General features: G+C 43.8%; 1 protein-coding gene across 1 annotated transcript in view; it reads right to left on the bottom strand.

Moving 5' to 3' along the window:
- Positions 1 to 15201, bottom strand: part of B4GALT5 (beta-1,4-galactosyltransferase 5) — a 73772-nt gene extending 58571 nt beyond the window's left edge. Inside the window, exon 1 of the mRNA XM_075901224.2 lies at positions 14822 to 15201. Within this exon, the coding sequence (XP_075757339.2) occupies positions 14822 to 14948 (127 nt within the window). The 5' untranslated portion in view covers positions 14949 to 15201. The remainder of the gene's footprint in view (positions 1 to 14821) is intronic.
- Between the last annotated feature and the right edge of the window lie 5083 nt (positions 15202 to 20284).

The following is a 20284-nucleotide window of genomic DNA, read 5'->3' as shown; positions in this document are numbered from 1 at the left end:
AGTTGTTAAGTGACAATTTTTCCTGCCCTTAGACAACCCTGCCCTCTCTATCAAAAAACCTGTATAAGCACTGTGTTTGGAGGAATAATCCATAAGAGTTTCCATAAAACATCATCTGGATCAGAATGCACATAGATGTGTTACTATTAGCATGTAGGCTCATATAGCCTTCCCACCTCAAAAATCTCCATTACCATCCACTTCAGTTCAGCAATTTCAGACTATTTAGATTCATGCTTAGTTTGGAAGTTACACTTCACCTACATTACTGTACTGATATATACTGGGAAAATCTGTAACACATACAGAACCCTGTATAGTTTCATCTTCCTCTCTCTTCTGTCTTTTCTCTAGGGTTTGCTTCAGATACAATGAGTTAATATAGTTAGTCCACGTGGAAAAAACAAAGAGGGCTGACAAGTCAGCAGCTGCCAGACCCTTTGTCTCTATGACCATACACCTCAATTGTCTGATCAACATTGCAGCCTTCCGTGCTGTCCACTCTAGTTCTCTGACCTGCAACAGAGCTTACTATTCAAGCCATAAAGGCCATGGCAGTGATTCCTCCCCCTTCTCTCAAACTGGAGGCTGAAGTTCTTCCAAAGGGATCCACAGACACCACAAGAACACAGATACACCACTCAATCTATTGAGGAAACCCCCAGAGTGAATTCAACTAGGAAAAACTTTCTTCTGGGGGTATAGATTAGGGATGTTAAGTTGTGATTAATTACCTAATCAAGTAGTTGTTGATAGAATTTCTGTTGATAATGGGGGGTGCTTGATACCCTTGCTGCAGCTCTTCAGTTTAAATGTAATAGGAGCCAGGTGCATAGGAAGCCCACCTCCTGCTACATTTAAACTGCAGATCCATAGAGGGGTTAGTTCCGGGGGCGGTGCTAGCCGGGACCACTGCAGCTCTGCCTCCCCAACCTCCCTCCATCCCACACCGTGGAGACAGTGCTGGGGGTAACCAGCTTTTAAGATGGCTCCCCCCCCCCAGCGACGGCTCCTGCTTCCTCCCCCACCTTGCTGCCTCTGACACACAGGCAGCAAGTGGGGGGGGGGGGAGGAAGCAAGTAGTTGACTTGACTACCTCATAAGCCTATGCTTATCGGGTGGTCAACTACTCCCTTGCATCCCTAATAGAGATAATGGGGCTGGCACGAGCTGGGACTGTTGCAGCTCTGCTACCCCCTCTACTTCCCCTCTCCCCTGCGGAAACAGAACTGGGGAGTGGGGCCGGGGGAGAACTGCCTTTTAAGCCGGCTCCCCCCAGCACCATCTCCTGCTTCCCCCTCCCCCGCTGCCTCTGACAGAGACAGCAAGGAGGAGGGGGGGGGGGGAGAGAGAGAGAGTGAATAGTCGACTTGACTACCCAATAAGTATATGCTTATCAGATAGTCGACTACTGCCTTACATCCCTAAGAGATATATCTATGTTCTAACTACTTGTGGTAGGCTGTACATGGAGGACCCAGAAAGTTGATTCCTCAGTTCATCTGAGCCCAAATCTGGCAGCATTCAGGAAGAAAAGAAAGCCATTGTTTATCTAGTTTGATCAGAGAAAAATTTGGTATGTTGCTAATTGTGAGCAATATCTGATTTCTGCTTGCCTCCCTGGAGGGAATTTTGATGGCTTCATCACTGTTTTGAAACTATGACATTTTTGTTAGATGTTCATTCATTTTGCAAGTATCAGAGAGCGCAGCACAACAATACAACTAATTGGCTAGTGGTAATATTTTTGTCATAAGGCTTTTTTCACTGCCTACTGTTGTGAAAAGGCTTTGACCTACTTAATCAATTTACAAGAAAAACCACCAAATATGAAGTGACTGTGGCTTAATCTGTTAGTTGGCATGAATTCCACCTTAGAGAGAGACTATAGCAAAGAAGAACACAGGAACGGTCAGACCAAAGGTCCATCTAGCCCAGCACCCTGTCTTCCAACAGTGGCCAGTGCCAGAGGCTTCAGAGGGAAACAGAACAGGCCAATTTATTGAACAATCTCTTCACTGTTCTCCAGTCCCAGCTCCTTCCAGTGAGAGCTTTAGGAAGACTTCTAAGTAAGTGGTTGCATCTCTGGCCATCCTGGCTAGAACTCAGTTATGCTTCTGGCCTTCAAACATCCCCTGGCAATGACTTCCACAGATCGACTATGCATTGTGTGAAGCAGCATTGCCTTCTGTTTGTTTTAATCCTACGGTTTCATGGGTGACCCTGGTTTTTGTGGTAGGTGTAAGGGTAAACAACACTTCCTTATTCATTTTCTCTCTACCATTCAAGGTTTTATAGACCTTTATCAAAAATTCCGTTTAGTCATCTCTTTCCCAGCAGACAGATAAAACTGTTCACCATAACTGATATCTAACAGGCATATAAAATACAGTAACTTACATTTTTATTGAGAACGGTATCCAAACATGTAAAGAACGCTTCCAACTATTGCATGTTAAGACAGAGAGAGAGAGAGAGAGACTGGCTGCAGGAGCCATGCTTATAACAGTGTGTAAACACAGCTGTAGTGTAGACAATTCTCAGACCCCATAGTAAGAAGTGAATGAAGTGGGTCTCCTTAGTTGCATGTTCCTTGAAGAGAATCTTTAGTCCTAAAATTAATCTTTGAGACATAAAACTGGGATTATTCATAGTGTCTGTCAAGTCTTCTGCCATATAGTGCTATCAACTAATTCTAGCATAGAGCAACATGCTTAAGCTAACCAAGCATTTAAAAAGGACTCAAGCATTCCGTCTTAAGAGTTTTGCACTGCTGCCCATTGCAGTGATATCTGGCAATAGTAAGATCCCTAGTGGATTTCATGGAGATCTAGTTCTATTCCTTTTTTCAGGGTATAAAACCTCCTTTGGGTGCAGCAATTTTTTGTATTTGCTTGGGATCTTATTTATTTTAACTCTTTTCAGAAGGGCAGGTAGTGATCTATGATACCTCCTGGGATTTAGCTAATCTGGATCTGCATTTGTGACCATGCTGAATCAGAAAAACAAACTAACACATTACTGTCCGAGTGGCAGGTGCCCAGTAGGCAAAGGATGCTGAAGCATTGCTCGTGTCCTCGTTACTTATTTTCTCTCATATACATTTCCTGGGGATTTTTCTCCAAGTAAGAAACAATCACTGATGTCTGAGGCCCTTGCCCCTGCAATCCCTTTCTCTCTGCTGCAGTAATCTCTGAAGTGCCTGAACCTGATCACCCTTCTATAGGACACACTGTCCACAGACTCCCAGTATAAAACAGAGCTCAAATTACAATCCACCCATTGACAATGACACTTGAACAGTTTCCTATGTCAACGCTTACCATCAAAACTCTCCAAATCTTGTCAGCTATGCCCAGAGTTCCTCACCACCATATGGTAATATTTCCACCACTAACTGCTCAATGTTTGAGATTTGTCAAAATGATACATTATACAATTAAACTGTATCAAGCACATTGGACCACAGCAAGTGAGACATTACACAGGGAAGGACAACAGGTTAAGAGCAGTATGTACAACCACACCTTAGTAACAGTTGTGTTACTTTGAACTCTTTTTATTGCACTGCTGTTTATTAAGAGAAAATGTCTAAACACTGGGGAGAAAAGAGAAAGTGCATTTAACAATCTTGCTACAATGAAAAAAACAACTTCCTTTTATTTTAACATAACCAGTTGATGAGTTTGGAGCAAGCATCTGTTATCTATCACCAGTTTGGGGAAGTAAACCCAAAGTGAATTACAAGTCTCTATTAAACAGAAAGGGCTTTTTAACCCAATGTTTTAGTGCTTCTGCATTTTCCAGGTTCAGACAAACGACACTCCCAATGCAAGACCATGTTTAAAGAAAAGGCTAGAGAAAGATACTTCTCAAATACTGAAGGCACTACACAATTCCAGTGTGAAGGCCTTAGTTTCCTAAGTATTAAGGTCAAAATAGCAATAATCCTGAAAGAGAACCAAAAAGGTGCTAGAGATTTCATACTCAAATTCTCAAGATAAACAATCATTTTCTGAAAGCACTGATATTATTTTGAACTGAGAACTACTGTTAATTGGAGGATGCAAGCATAGAATTGGAGACAAAACTGGAAAAACCTATATTCAGAACTTTGGGAAGAGACTGAAGTGGATACAGCTGCGCAATTCTTTTCTTTATTGCACAGTTAAAGCCAGTACCATTGCATTTTTGTGATTTTAATCATGTATGCTTTATGGTCTTTACTGAAGTTATTAGCAAGACACTGAAATAAGACATGTACTAAGGTAACGAAAAAGTGTCCTATAATCCTCAATTTAACCTGCTATCCTGAGTAGTCTTCCCGAAAGTCAATAAAAACAAACTGCGGTATCAGTTGGGAACTTATATGAAATGGGTGCTCTTTGGGCCTCTGTAACTGTCTCTCACAACCAATCCATGGTCATAGTGCCATTCAGTTTGCCATGAAGCATAACTATTAACTGCCATTGTGTATTATATGGTATTTTTTCCAATAATCCTTTCCAAGCCAGGAAGGGGACAGCAAAACCTAGAGCTCAGGAAGTTCTGAACAACATAAAATCCACAGGCTTCTTGGGGTAGAGGAAAACCCATTCCATTTATATTCTTACGTGAGCTGGGAAGGCAGATTTTATTCAAACATATGCACACATGCAGAGAGGAGTATTTTGTTCAAGCACCAAGAAGATTAGAGGTTGGGTGTGTTCCATATCACACTGTACAAGCTCTAGCTTGCAGGATGCTAAGGACAGTAGACAGCTTCATGAGTAAGGACATTTTGTCAAGATCAGGGAAGGGCGTAGCTACCCACAGTTCAGAAGGAAAAAGGGTAAATACACACCCAAATCCCAAGAACTTCAGATTCGCCGTGGATACCTGACAAGTAAGGATGTTAAAATGCGGTTATATGGCTAATCGTGAAGTTGATACAATGTGTATCAACTACACAGTTAGTTGACAGGACAGCTCTACAGAGCCAGGGCAGAGGTAGCTCCAGGAGCCGAGACGGAGCAATCCCAGCTCCCAGCTCCAGGAGCCACCTAGCACTGCAGCTTTGCATTTTAAATGTTGTAAGAGCTGCTGGGCTCTTACTACATTTAAAATGCAGAGATGCAGCATTCCAGACCAACCCAAGCTGGGACTTCTTGGTCCCAGCTCACACTGAGTCCAGCAGCCCCTGTTTGCAGCGGCCAGCCCTGCCCACCATGAACAGGGGTTGCTTCAGCACCAGCCCCAGTCTGCAGCAGCCAGGGCTGGCTGCAGCCATGGGCTGCTGCTGGAGCAACCCAAGTGCAGCAAGCTCAGTCCGCAAGCAGTGGCAGCAGCCCCTGTCTGGGGGGAGAGGGAGGCAAAGCTCGCTGCTGGGACCCCCACGGACAGGAACTGCTGCCAGAGACGCCTCTGCCCACGGCAAGCCTTGACCTGCCAGAGGCAGAGGCTGCTTTGCAGCAGCCTCCCCTACCTCCCACCCACTGCTTCTGATAGAGGCAGCTGGGGTGGGGAGGGAGGGGAGTGAAGTCAATACTTCAGTCAACAACCCAATAAGCATAAGCGAACTCACTAACTACTCACTAACATCCCTACTGACAAGTCTGACTGTTTCTTACAGAACTGGATCAGGACACTGCTTCCCACATCTCCCATTGGCTGGGAACAGCCATCTACAGCCAACAGGAGCTGCAAGCGACTTTATTTACCTGTGGGCTGCCAGGGGCTAACCATGGTGAACTGGGTCCAGCACCTGCGGAGCTTATTGTCCACCAATGATCTAGCCTGACCTGTCTAAAACAAAGCCCATAGAACCTAATCAAAATAATTCCTGGAGCATCTCTTTTAGAAAAACATCCGACCTTGATTTAAAAATTCACTGAAACAGAAGTGTACCATAACCCTTGGTCACTTCTTGCAACAGTGAATTACCAGAAAGGTATTTCCAAAATAGATTAAAGAAAAGCCAATGCCAGTTATCTAGCTCTTCTGCCTTTGATGGGAATGGTCAACAGGCCAACTTACAAACAAGCTTAAAGATCAGCAAGGAAGGGTCAACAGTCCATTAATTAAGGAGAATGTCAACCCAGAAGCCTAAATATGCCAACTGAAACCTTGTCTACTTCAGGGAAATTTTACAAGCAATTGTTTATTCTAGAGCTATCAATTAACTGCAGTAACTCAAGCAATTAATGCAAAACAAATTAACCAGATCTTTAAAAATTACATTAATCACAGTTTTAATTGCACCATTAAACAGAATTCCAATTTAAATTTCTAATAAATATTTTGGACATTTTTCTTCATTTTCAAAGTTTTATTTGAGTTACAACATAGAATACAAAGTATACAGTGTTCATATTACCTATTACAAATGTCTGTGCTGTAAAAAGTTATTTTTCAATTCACTTCATACAAGCACAGTAGTGCAATCTCTTTTGTCAAAGTGCAATTTATAAATGTAGATTTTTTTTTAAACATAACTGCACTTTAACAGGTGTGTTGTGAGCAAGATGCGAAAAGTCATTCTTCCGCTCTACTCTGTGCTGGTTAGGCCTCAGGTGGAGTATTGTGTCCAGTTCTGGGCACTGCATTTCAAGAAAGATGTGGAGAAATTGGAGAGGGTCCAAAGAAGAGCAACATGAATGATTAAAGGTCTAGAGAACATGACCTATGAAGGAAGGCTGAAAGAATTCGGTCTGTTTAGTTTAGAAAAGAGAAGATTGAGGGGGGACAAGATAGCAGTTTTCAGGTATCTAAAAGGGTGTTATAAGGAAGAGGGAGAAAACTTGTTCATCTTGGCCTCTGAGGATAGGACAAGAAGCAATGGGCTTAAACTGCAGCAAGGGAGGTTTAGGTTGGACATTAGGAAAAAGTTCCTTACTCTCAGGGTGGTTAAACACTGGAATAAATTGGGAGGTTGTGGAATCTCCATCTGTGGAAATATCTAAGAGTAGGTTAGATAAATGTCTATCAGGGATGGTCTAGACAGTACTTGGCCCTGCCATGAAGGCAGGGGGTGGGACTTGATGACCTCTTGAGGTCCCTTCCAGTCCTAGTACTCTGAGATTCAAACAAAATGTGAAACTTGAGAGCCTACAAGTCCACCCAGACCAACTTCGTGCACAGCCAAACGCTAAAGCGCACACACTTTTTTTAAAATCACTTTTAGCGGAGCTAGTGTTCCCACTTCTTATTTACAATGTTACTTTGAAGTGAGAACATAGGCATGGCACTGTTGTAACTAACATTGCAAGGTATTCACATGCCAGATGTGCTATGTATTCATATGCTCCTTCATGCTTTGATTTGTAAACAACTTTTTACAGTGCAAATGTGTAATAAATATAAAGTGAGCTCTGTATATTTTGTATTCTGTATTGTAAATTCAATCAATATAATTGAAAAATGTAGAAAATAGTCAAAAACATTCATAATTTAAATTTGGTATTCTATTATTGTTTAACAATGTGATTAACACTGATTAATCATGCCTATTTCTTTAATTATGATTAATTGTAATTGTCTTTTAATTGTTCGACAGCCATAGCCTTTTCATCCTTGTCTCAATTAAATGTAATTGGAGCAAATCTAACAGACATTGTACCTGCAACCTATATATAAAAGGTCCACCTGTGTGGCTCATACCAATTGAACTGAACAAGAAACAATGGTGGAAAACTGTCACTATCTCTCTTTAGAGCAGTTAAAGCTAAACTGTCAAATTTTCAACAACTTTACTGCATTAGCATATACATAGCTGTGCAGCTAATTTGCCTATCCACTGGTGCCAGTTGAAGGATTTACTGCTCCCCTGTCCTAGCATGAGATAACATCTCTTTTAGAACTAGGAATTCCTTTACCTGTGGTTTTAAAATAAGATAATCTATTAAGTGTTGCTTTAATGTAGAGGACTTGCAGAATGTTGTGGTTTTCTACAAAACTTGATGCAGTAACCAAGGACACTAGTCATTTTAGGATCATTAGTACCAAGGAATAATTATTTTTGTCTCAAGATATGGCATTAATCTAGAACACTTTCACCCTTTCAAGGTTAACAGCTCCTTATTCAAAGTCCAACATTTTTGTGGACTCTCCACATTTAATGTACAAGTCAGTCAAGAGATATGAATAATGATAAGGCTGTACCATGATAAGGCTGATCTGTGTGCATATTTCAACACAAAGTACTTGATCTTGACAGGTCAGGACATGAGGGGAGAAGGGAAACAAAGTTTTCTTTCCTAGGCTATAGTACAATTTTCAATGCCTTGTAACAACCCCCAGCTGCCTTTTGTGATCCCCTTGAAGGACATGATCCATCAGTTAAGGAACTCTAATCTAGAATCATAGGGCCAAGTAAAATTAACCAATTTCATTGCTTATTTTTATGAGGTGATAAAGCAATTAAGGCAAGAGAAAACAGGGATGGTGATTCCTCTAACACTGCAATTAATACTTGCTAACACAGCTAATTCTCAGCTTCAAGAAGTGTAAGAGGTTTGCAGTTTAGATCAGTTGAGATTATGGATGTTAAAATGTGTTTTAGTAAACTTTCAACAAGTACAGATTTACATGCAGGGGATGGAGGAGAGCGGACAGTCCCCTTCCCCACACTTAAAAGCCAGGTCCCTGAGAGTACAGCTCCTGCCTGAGGCCCTCTCTCTGATACAGAGAGGCAGCAGCAGGGTGCGGGAGGGATTCGGGAGGGGGGAGGCTTGCAGGTAACCATGAAGTTTAACGGATGAGTCCAGCCTCATTGGTTAACCACTTACAAGTTTACACTTACACGTCCTTACTTGAAACCAGTAGTACAGTCAACAATAATGCAGGACCACGTAGATGTTGAACAATTTGGCCTATATTGGCTCAAAACTAGTGTAAATACACACACATGCCTCTCTATCCCAAGAGAAATGCCATTATACCAGTATAAGCCCTCTTACACGGACATAGCTTATTCCTAGGAGTTTAGGGAAACAAGCTAATGCAGCATAAGTTCTCTATATTTGTACAGTCATCCACACATGGAGTTGTACAGATAAAATTATTTCAATTACAAAAACAACAACAAAAAAACCACCCACCCAATCCTGTAAGGCCTTATTCACCTCTTTTTTTTTTAATTTCCTAGTGTTAACAGTGAAAGCACCAGTGTAGCCTGGTTGAGATATTTTTTACTACACACAGAGCCATCCAAGCAGGTAAAGAATCTCAAGTTCTATCTACAGCCACTAGCAGAGTTAGCACTGCTGAATTACAATTTGTCAGCGGAGACACAGCTATAATGGATGTTAGATCTGAACATTTTTTCTTGAAGTGTTTAGACTGGAACCACTAACCACGCTTCCCTTCACAAGTCAAAGCAACTCTACGGACAGAGTCTTCAGAACTGCAAGTAAAACTGATGGGATGGAGTAGCGGCTTGGGGTTTTAAGTCAATGTTGCATAATAAATCTTATTAGCAGAAATAACTATGATCTAATGTAAATAGAAGGATAGTATTTCACACAAAGGAGTTTAGGAAGTACAAGTAGTATATGTGAAACATTGTACACATGAAGTCCAGTTTATAGATGCGGTCTAATGTGTTGTGCATGCATACACTGAGCAATGCCTAGAAGTCACTACCAAAAGTAAGATAAGGAAAATGCAACAAGAACACTGCTCTTGGAAAATAAAAAGCCTTTTTCCCCTAGTTGAAAACTGGGCATTCAAGCCTGAATACTCATAACAAGCAACTTGGAAACATGTGCATGGAAAGTTGATTAGTCTCAGAAAAGACCTCAACAACAAAAGGAATACATCTAAACCTTTCCGTAAGAGGATGTGCTTTCACAACCATCTGCAATGTGTGGTCAAGACTGCAGGTTACTCTTCTCCTATTTTTTTTTATTCAAATACAGAAACACTACAGCAACAGAGTAAAATCTCTTAACCAGTACTCAATTAATCAGAAAGATCAATTAACCAAGATTTCTGACATCTTCAATTACAAATCTTCAATCTAGTAACCAGAATTAGTTTACTGCCCTGTATATTATGCAATTGCACATTCTTCTCTCTACTTTTAAGCAAGAGGCAGAAGACAAGCAAGCAAGTTGAAATTAGGGATTTATTACAAAAAGCCGTTTCCAAGGTGTGTCAGTCAGACCAATTTCCTGTACCTACAACAAACTGAAGCTGATTACAATGACCCTGAGACACTGCAAGATCCTGAAGTAACTTCTGAATCATCAATGATTAAATGATATTCAGTATAGTTTTAGCATTACATATATTTTAGTGATCTGGGGATATCCTATGCACGCTGCTCATAGTGATATGTAGTGTCATAAGATAACCTATTGTTTAGAAAACTTTACCTGCATACACCTTAGTGTTTCAAGAAACCAACTATTCTTCAGTGTAATACTATTACTGGACTGGTGAATACCTGTATACTATTTTATTCTTTATTCCTTTTATTGCACTCTATTTATTTGAATAGTAACCAAAATATCAACCAGCACTCCCCAATCTCCCAGTATTCTGGGTACCGGAGCTTTTACTGTGCAAAGATGTATTCAATAAACATTCAGCAGATTGGCCCCTCCTTTTATATTCCTTATCTGACTGGCTGCAAGATCTGTGCCACTCTCTCCTGACTGAGGCATCCAACAGTGGCTAGAACTAGGACAGTCACTTCTCCAGGTTCTCCACAGAGTAAGAGAAAACAGACCTAGCTCATTCCTTTGCTAAAGAAATCCTTATATGGTTCAAATATTGCTAGGGTTACAGAATAAAAAAAGTTTACAACAGTTTTACGTCACTCCCCATGCAGCATAGCTATTAAGAACTACAAAACAGTTACTTAAGAAGAGACAGAGCAATCTTAACTTTCCCCAAGCCCCTCTCATCACTTCAGACTCTCCACAAATAAAAGCTAGATAGTGCCTCTAATAGTTTCCATGCTGTTAGTTTAGGAAGGCATAACTTATCAGTGAATGTAGAACTCCCTCTCTTAAGAGCATCAGATCTACAGTAGTTGCCAAGTCAAGGAAATCATGTGCATACAGAACTTTCAGATTGTAGTGCAGATTTCCACAGTGGATACAATACAGGCCACCACTGCTATCTGAACCACAAGTAAAAATAAGGTTTTAGAAAAAGACAGAAGATTAAAGGATTTGGATGTAACTTGTACATTTTTGGTATAACTTTTGAAGAGAATACAGGATAGCTTTGTTCCATGAGGGTGAGGGAAATCTGCCATTAAGCCCCACAATACATTTTTGCCAATGTATATGGGATTAAAATTCTTGTCCTTGACAAAAAGTTAAAGTATTTTCCCCAGGACTCAAATGGTGAACCCATGAAACTTACAAGTACCAGGAGGAGTTTCCATCATGGTATGTTCTCTGAAACAAAAAACAGGACTATGCACTTTAAAGACTAACAAGATGGTTTATTAGATGATGAGCTTTTGTGGGCCAGACCCACTTCCTCAGATCAAACTGTGGAAGAAAATAGGCATGACCATATATACCAAAGGGATACAATAAAAAAAAGTGAACACACATAAAAAGGACAAATCAAATTTCAGAACAGAGGGGGAGGGAGGAGGAGTGTTCTGAAATTTGATTTGTCCTTTTTATATGTGTTCACTTTCTTTGATTGTATCCCTTTGATTGTGAGATGATCTAGAACTTTAGAACTGTTCACTGGCAGATGCACATGGCAGAGAGGAGCACCTTAATAGTTTTGCAGCCTTGCATTTTCCAAGTCCAATAATACTCCAGAATAGATTATGCTAGATTTACCCAGCATTGCTCAGGTCTTTAACTCAAGTTTTGTTTATCTTCATTTAAATCTTCATTTTGGGATGGGGCTAGAGATGAGGGGTTCAGTATGCAGGCTGCCCTGGGCAGAGGACACAATCCCAGCCCTCCTCAGCACAGCACGTGAGGCCAGGTGAGAAGTGCCTGACCATGTCCACTGCAATGGAAGCAGGCACAGCCAGGGGAGGGGTGCAAGTCCCTCTACTAAGAGAGAGACAGACAGACATTTTCTGAAATATATAGTAGCCTGTAGGGATCTAAAATCCCATTTAATCAATTAACCAGTTAAACATAACATTTAACCAGTTAACCACTTGATTGGGATCCCATGGTGTGGTGGGCCCAGCTGAGCTGTAGCACCCCCTTCCCTGCTTGCAGCAGATTTGACTGGACTGCCCAGCTGCACCCTCAGCATCACACTGCAGGTGAGCAGGGAACTGTTCTGTCCAGTCCAACAGTTAACCTGTTAATCTCTGATTTCCCAAGTAGTCAGCTGTCCCTTTCTTCACCCCTGCCCCTTGCTCGACCAATAGGGTTATAGCTGTCTTAGTACCCATCTCAGTCCCCTTGCTGCCCCCATGGTCATTTTGCAGTATAACTCCCTCCTACCAGACCTCTCCCTTTCCATGTTATAAGAAAACAATCGAATTCCACTCACATCCCATTATCCTGGCACAGCCCTACCTGACCTTGCTTTAAGTATGAAAAGAGGAAACTGCATACCAAGTTTGATGGTCCTAGTTCTTACTGTTTAAGAGGAGTTCTTGAACAGACTCACAGACAGACATTTCTAAAATATATAGTAAGATTATGACTGCAGCCATTCATGTAAGCGGAAGATTATCAAATGCTCATAAAGAAAACCTTTTCTACTTCAGAAAGTAATATTTCAGAATTTTCTTTTAATATACTGCAGCAGGATCTCCTACATCTCTGAAGACTGTTCATTCAGAACTAGCTAATGGTCCACGATTCCAGAGTGGGAAGAAAACACCATTTTACTGAGACAGCAGCATGAGGATCCCAATAAGAGCAACAAATGTTCCCTTTACAGATGTAAGATATCTAAATACTTCAAGGGTCATGCTGGAGCAACAGTACAATATGGAAGTCTAGCAAAACTTGTCCCTGATCTCACAAAGGGTAAAAGCATGCAATTAAACTCTGGCGTACTTTACTAGTCATAACATTTTGGTGTGTGGCTGCCCATTCTACCACACGTGTGATGTGCTCTATGGATTACTAGCAAGAGGGAAGTCTTAGTTTCTTAAAACTTCACACAAACATTTTAAAAATGAGAATGTTTCTGTGGGGAGGAGTTTAAATCATTAACATTGTTTTGATAATGCTTAACTAATTCACAATGAACTCCCCAACAGGAAATCAGTAGCCTCGGCATTTAACCCATAATGCACCATAAATGAGAGCCCAGTCTCAATAAGAGTTCAGAAAGTGGAAGAGAAATAAATGCATGCTTGGAAAACTATGTATTTACTAGCCCATCCTATAGAAAGGTGGATTGATAATCGTTCAGAATATATTTTTCATTTGTCAAAAATAATTTGTCCTAGATGAGGAAAAGCATAATTTTATAAGGCTGGAATAATGCATAATTACAGGTTTTGATATGGATGGGCTCCTTTTGATTTCTATATTCTGTTAACTAAAAATGCATGATCTACTTATAAACCAACTGAGGCAATATTTTTAATCGCTGCAATTAAACTGCATGCAAACCAAAAATAATAAATTAACAATTGAACAATTTTGTGTTCATATTAATCTAGGCTCTATTAGGCATTGGAAATCTCCGAGATTTAATTTACAGATATTAAATATAATATACACAGGGAATCTCTCTCTTCTTCCTGTTTTCATATCACACCAACAGGACCGAAAACCCTAAATGGATCAGTTCTGCACATTAGAAACAGTGGGTGTTCTAAAGAGCTGAAAATACTAACATTATATAACTGATCTCTATAGAAGGAAAAGCTTGACCATCTACCCAGGACACTCTCAGAACTGCTAGTTAAATACACTAATTGCCCTTCATTTCTACCATATGATCTCAAGCTGTTCATATTAGAAGGTGAGAACACTATGAATTTTCAGTTGTATATCAATATTTTACACTGGTCAGCAGAACCAAATTATCCACAAACAGGATAACACAAGAAAACAACCTGATTCCTCTGTTCAGCTAAGGTTTAACAGGATGTGGTACAGCCTCTGAAGAAAAAAAAAACTTCCCCAAACTATACCTATTATACTTTGCATGAGATTAGAAACTAAACATGCCAAACTGATCAACCCAAGAACATTGGTAATCCAGCATTCTTGATGTTTTTTTTAAAAGGCAGATACCATTTTCATGACTCGGTAGTTGGCAGTAAGACACCTAGTCACCGGATTGAAAAGGTCATGGCCAAATAGCACAGCCTAAGTGCCTCTGAAGATAGTAGCTATTCGGTTGACTGCAGTTTGAAAGGGGAAATGGTGCAATTGCCCATTGGCTTTACCAACTTGCTTCCCCTTCTAATTCTCTCCCCTGCTTCCTGGCACCGGGGGATACAACGGACATAGCGATTGTGCCATTTCCCCATTAAAACAAGGCAGGCTGGAGAATGAATTAATGAGCATTTCCTGCTTCCCCTGCCTTCTCCCCGTTACCTAACCCCGGTGAAAACGGCAGGGGCAGAAACCGCCTTCTGCAGTCTTTCCCCAAGACGTCTAGAGACTGGAGAGGAGGGGCGGGGGGAGCCCTGGCGCCGCTTGCCAGCGGAACAGCCGGGCAGGGGAGCAGGATTCCCGCCCCGGCCTGGCCGCTGGGGCGCAGGTGGAACGTGCCTCTGGCCCGGGGCCCAGGCTGGGCTCTCTGGAAGTTTCTGGCTGGCGCGGATCATGCGGGGCTGGCACCGGTTCCGGGAGGGGGGGGAGCCACACACCAGCCCCCCGCTCGGCGCCGCGCCCCGCCCGCCCGCCCGCCGCAGCCCCCCGCGGCCTCTCACCGATGCCGGGCGCCACATAGACGAAGTAGAGGAAGGAGGAGGAGAGCGAGAAGAGGAAGAGCGCGGCCAGCAGCGAGCGCCGGGGCAGCAGCCGCCAGGCCCCCCGGGCGCCTTGGGGCCACCGCATGGCCCCCGATCCGCTCCGCCCGCCGGAGCCCAGCGCCGCTCACAGGCGGGGAGGGGGCGGCTGCGCGCTCTACCGCCGATCGGCCGCCGCCAGCTCCCAGCCCCGCCGCATGAATGAGGAGCCGGCTGCGCTCCCACAGCGGAACGGCCGGCGCGCGGGGCGGGCGGGGCCCGAGGGGGAGGAGGCGGAGCAGGGGCCGTCTGCAAACTCCTCTCTGGCCATAGGGCAGAATAGGGACCCGCCGCCAACTGCCCTCCGCCCACACTGCGGAATAGGGACCCGCCGCCAACTGCCCTCCGCCCACACTGCGGAATAGGGACCCGCCGCCAACTGCCCTCCGCCCACACTGCGGAATAGGGACCTGTCACAAATTCTTCTCCACTCACACTGCAAAATAGGGACCCACAGAAAACTCTCCTCTGCTCATACTACAGGCCAGGTGCCTGACATTAACTCCTCTCTGCCCACACTGCAGAATAGGGGCTGGACGCAAACTTCCCTCTGGTCACACTGCAGACTAGGGACCAGCCACAAACTGCTCTCCACCCACACTGCAGACTAGGGACCAGCCACAAACTGCCCTCGGGCCACACTGTAAATAGGGGCCTGTCACAAATTCTCCTCCACTCTCACTGCAAAATAGGGACCCATTGCAAACTCTCCTATGCTCATACTGCAGAACAGGGACCCATCACAAACTGCTTTCTGTCCACAATACACAATAGGGACTCACTGCAAACTCCCTCCACTCACATTGCAGAATAGGGACCTGCCACAAACTCGCCTCAGCCTACACCGCAAAATGAAGAGGGACCATCTGAAAAGTCTCTTCTACCTACACTGTACTGGGAACCATTGGCGAACTCCCCGTGTTTCATATTGAAACACGCAGGTGGTGTGCACACATTAGTCTCAGTTTACACCGCAGAATTTGGGGACTACCTGAAAACTCCCTTTTGTAGCACTCTGAGAATACCGTAGTTTTAAAACAAGGGGCCATCACTTTGCAGCACTTAAAAATGAACTGTAAGGGCATCTGCTACGTATTCTCCACTATCATTCCAGCATCCACAGAATCCCAAGTCCCCCTCCCCTGCTCTTGCTGCAGCTAGAGGGTCTACAGTACACATTACTCTATGTTCACACTACAGCATTCAGGAATTATCTGCGAACCCATCCTTTCCAGTTCAGTCCCTACGCACCCTCTGCCAGTTCTCTGCTGTTCCCTTTCCACTCACATTGACCCAGGGAGCCTCTGAAAAGTATCCACAAGAGGAGTGTCTTCTCCTCTTGGCTTTTACACTGTTACACCCATGTAATGTTTACAAACATCCATAAACTATCCTCTTCCACTCACACTAAACGGGATGACAATTGCCCTCTCACAGTACAGCATCTTCATATTTCCTTTCAATTCTACTCACGTGCTCTTCGCCTTTATATTACATTGGTTTGTGTACACATGACAATTAATCCAGAATAAAATAGAATGTGAATTTAAAGTAAATTAACTATTAGCCATTCCTGATTACTTTCTGTTAATGTCTGGTCAGGGTTCAGGAGTGCAAGCCAGAGTAGTGAGGGGTTGTATCACCACTTGTCCTGCAACCCTGAGTGCCTTAATGGTGCTTGCTGCAGGAGCTCCCAGCCTGGGCTACTCACAGTCTACAAAAGAGTCGGCAATAATTTTTTATGGGGAGCACTCCAAGATTTTGGAGGGCCAAACTTTTCTATACAGGAGGTGTGGGGTCTGGGACAAAGGCTGAGTGCAGAAGGGACTTGGGGTAGAGGATTGAGATGCAGGAGAGAGTGTGGGGTCTGAGAGGACATGAGTGAAGGGTTGTGATCTGGGGCAGTGGTTTGGGATGCAGGGTCCAGGAGAGGGTATGGATACAGAAGATTCTGGCCTGGGGACAGGGTATAGGAGCAGGTGCAGAGTCTGGGAGGGAGTTGTGACCTGGGGGAGAATTGGAGGGGAGTGCAGAGGTTTTGGATGGTGACCTGAGGCAGGAGGGGGTGGTAACCCGGGGCAAGGAGTTGGGGTGAAGAAGGGGTGGGTGCCGTAGGCAGGTTGTGGATGGGAGGCACTTACCTAGGAGGCTCCTGACCAGCAGCCCTGCAGAACTAAGGCCAGCTCCCTGCCTACTGCAGTTCCAGGCTGCTCAACATGGCTCACTGCTCCTTGTGGCTCTCTGCTCCAGGTGCTGGGAGGGGGAGTTCCCATTGGCCAGCTTCTGTGAAACTTCCCCCTTCCCCTGATGCCTGTGCGGAGAACCACAAGGAACAGCCAGCCGCTTTAAGCTGTGTGGGACTGCTCTGAAGTAGCAGGCTGCTCTGTGCCTGAGGGTCCCAGCAGGGCAGCCTGTGGGCCAGGCTAGGTCCAGTGGGTTGGTGGGCTGGATTCAGCCTGTAGCCATATCTTGCCTGCTCCTAGTCTACACCACTCCATCCAGCCAGCGGCACATTTTTACAGAGACTCTCACTTTCAAAAATTGGTTTCACTTGTCTACAGTTTCATTTTCTATTGCAGTTAAATTAGGCATAAAAAGAAGTAATGAAAAAATTAAAGGAAATAACAGAAGAGCTGAATGAAGCAAAAATAATATTAGAAACTAAGGTAGAGCAGTAATATTTATTCTAGATTAATTATTACACGTAAATGGGAGGTAATTTTAATATACTGTTGTTTATGAATATTTTGAAGCAGCATACCTCATGTTTATATTAAATATCGTAGTGTTTATTTCAAGTATGTATTTCTATAGTGCTCATCATCAGAGCATCTGAACACTTCACATGATCATAGACCTGCCACTTTGATCTCAGGGACTCACCATTCAGGTTGACTCCTTAACTTGCATGGAGTCCCAATGGGATCAGTTGGATTGCAATGGGTACAGGGTTATACCAATCTGGTTCTTTTTACAAGATTGGGGTCTTGATGTAGAACAGGGTTAGGCAACCAGGAAGGGTGGGTGGGCTGCATGAATGACCCTCGTTCACCTGAGTGGGCTGTGGGGGGGTGTCACCTGCAGCCCTGTGGCCCCCCGTCTGCCTCTCCTCTCCCAGGCTACGTCCAGACTACGGGGTTTTTCCGGAAAAACTCTGCCGCATCCAGGGAACTCATCTGCTCTTCCGCTTTTTTTTGCGGAAGAGCAGGCACGCTCTTTCGGAAGCCATGTATTCTTCCTCCATGTGGAAGAAGGGCTCTTCTGAAAGAGGAGGTTTTTCTGAAATTTGGCCCAGTGTAGACAGGCCAAATTTTGGAAAAGCCTCTTCCGACAAAATTATTGGAAAAAGGTACGCAAATTGCACTCCGCAATTTGCATACCTTTTTCCAATAAAACACTGTAGTCTATACATAGCCCCACATGCCTCTCGTACACTGGAGTCCCACAATTACCTGCTCTTCCCCTCCCTCCAAGAACTTCGGAGCACGTGAGTCAGATAAACAACTAATTTGTGGCATTCCAGCTCTGGGAGGGAGTGGGAGAAGGGGGAACAGAGCGTGAATCAGGCAACTTGTAGCTCCTCCAGAAGTGCTGGGAGAGAGGAGGAGGAGCAGAAAGTGTGGGGCTCCAGTGCACTGGTGGGCAAGAGGTGTGAGGGGAAGGGCTACAACCAGGTGGTCCATGGGCCAAAGGTGGAGCCCCAGTGGGCCACAGGTTGCAGGTTGCCTAACAAGAATGCAAGTTACACCCTGAATTTCTTTGTCCAAGACAGCCCTGGTCCAGCAATTTTGACCCAGCAGCCTGTCTACAGTCCTGCAGCCTCACACTGGTTTCTACCAGTTTAAGAAAATAATAAGATTAATTACTCCTGTAAAGAGACAAAATGACAGCATAGCTTATTAACAGAGGTAAATATACCCTTCCCTTTAAACACAACACTGAGTTGGTTTATCGTAAAAATAAAACACATTTAATAACAACAGGACATAGGTGTTGTCATGGGGAGCCCCCATGCTTATAAATATGACTTTGCTTAACTGGAAGATGCTTTAGGTAAAATGCATCATTTGACATATCATTTTTAAAGTTTCAATTTGCTGAATGTGTGTATTCTATTACTGTACATATCTCTTTCACTGATAAAAAGGGACAACCTTCAGAACTTTCTCTGGGTAAAACTTTTATACAGAGTAAGATTTATTTATTTGGGTTTTGGTCCTTACTGGGGGTTGTGTTCCTGGGTGCTGTCAGTGGCCCTGTAGCTGAGCCCTCCCAGAACTGAGCTTGTTCAACCTGTGTTGCTCTGCTGGGGGGCTGTCACCCCAACTCTGTGCCTTGGCTGGGGGATATCAGAGTTTCTGGCGATGGGGAGCCCTAGGGGGCAGGTAGGTGGGCTTAGCAGCATGATCAAGCACACCAGGTGACAGCCCCAAGGGGACCTCTGTGATCGAACATGGCACAGGAACCTGTCACAGGTGGAGTGATGCTTACACAAAAGGAATAAAGTTAAAAGGGGTTACAGGCAAATAAAAATGAAAGCACACATCTAAAAGTCTAAAATTTAATCTAGTAAAATAAAGATTTTGTTCAAGATGGTTTCTCTCACCAGTCATTCTTCTTCCCAGCCATGGCTGACTTTCCCTCAGTCACAGCCTTCCACAAATCACAAGGAGCTGGTTTCCATTTTCTTCACAGATGAAAAATATTTGCCAAAGATATTTGGTTTCTCAATTATATTCTGTTCCAAAAAGTTCATTTTCTCCCCTCCACTTTCTTTGAAGGACTCACCTTTCTCAACTTTCAAGAGCTCTGGCCTCTTCTGTCCATCTGGTGGTAGATTCCTAAGATGGCTTCTGTCCTTGCCTATATCTTCCAAAGTTCAATAACTTTCTCTGAAGAGTCAGGATGTACTCAGTGCTATTCTTCCCTTTCAGTAGGCTTCCACCCTCCTGTATGTTTTCTGTGTAAATGGTGTTTCCATGGGAAGTGGGCATCATAGGTAGGGGAAGGCATGGTTGTCCCAAACTGCCAGGTATGGCCCCACCCACACTCCACCCCCAGAACACCTACTGTAGGCATTCTGGGGGCAGAATGTTGCTGCCCCCAGTGCCCACCCTCCCTGTGCTCCAGGGTCAAGGAGGCTGAGGCTGCATGCGGTGAAGGGAGAAAGGCAGGGTCTGGGCAGAAGGGGTTGCATTAGGGCAGGGCAGGGCTGGGGCAGCTTGCCTCCACCAGCCCTACCTTCACCCACCACCCATGTGGGCTTCTTCCATTGTTTCTCATCCACAATGCTTCATTTACATAGAAGATAGGTGTTTAACTGTGATAGTCCCTCCTGTGAGTACACATAATTCCTTACATATTGTTACTACATACATATCACAA

This window comes from Pelodiscus sinensis, chromosome 17 (genome assembly GCF_052426305.1).
Source record: "Pelodiscus sinensis isolate ZL-2025 chromosome 17, ASM5242630v1, whole genome shotgun sequence".
Taxonomy (NCBI): Eukaryota; Metazoa; Chordata; order Testudines; family Trionychidae; genus Pelodiscus; species Pelodiscus sinensis.
This window is presented reverse-complemented; position numbering and strand designations above follow the sequence as displayed.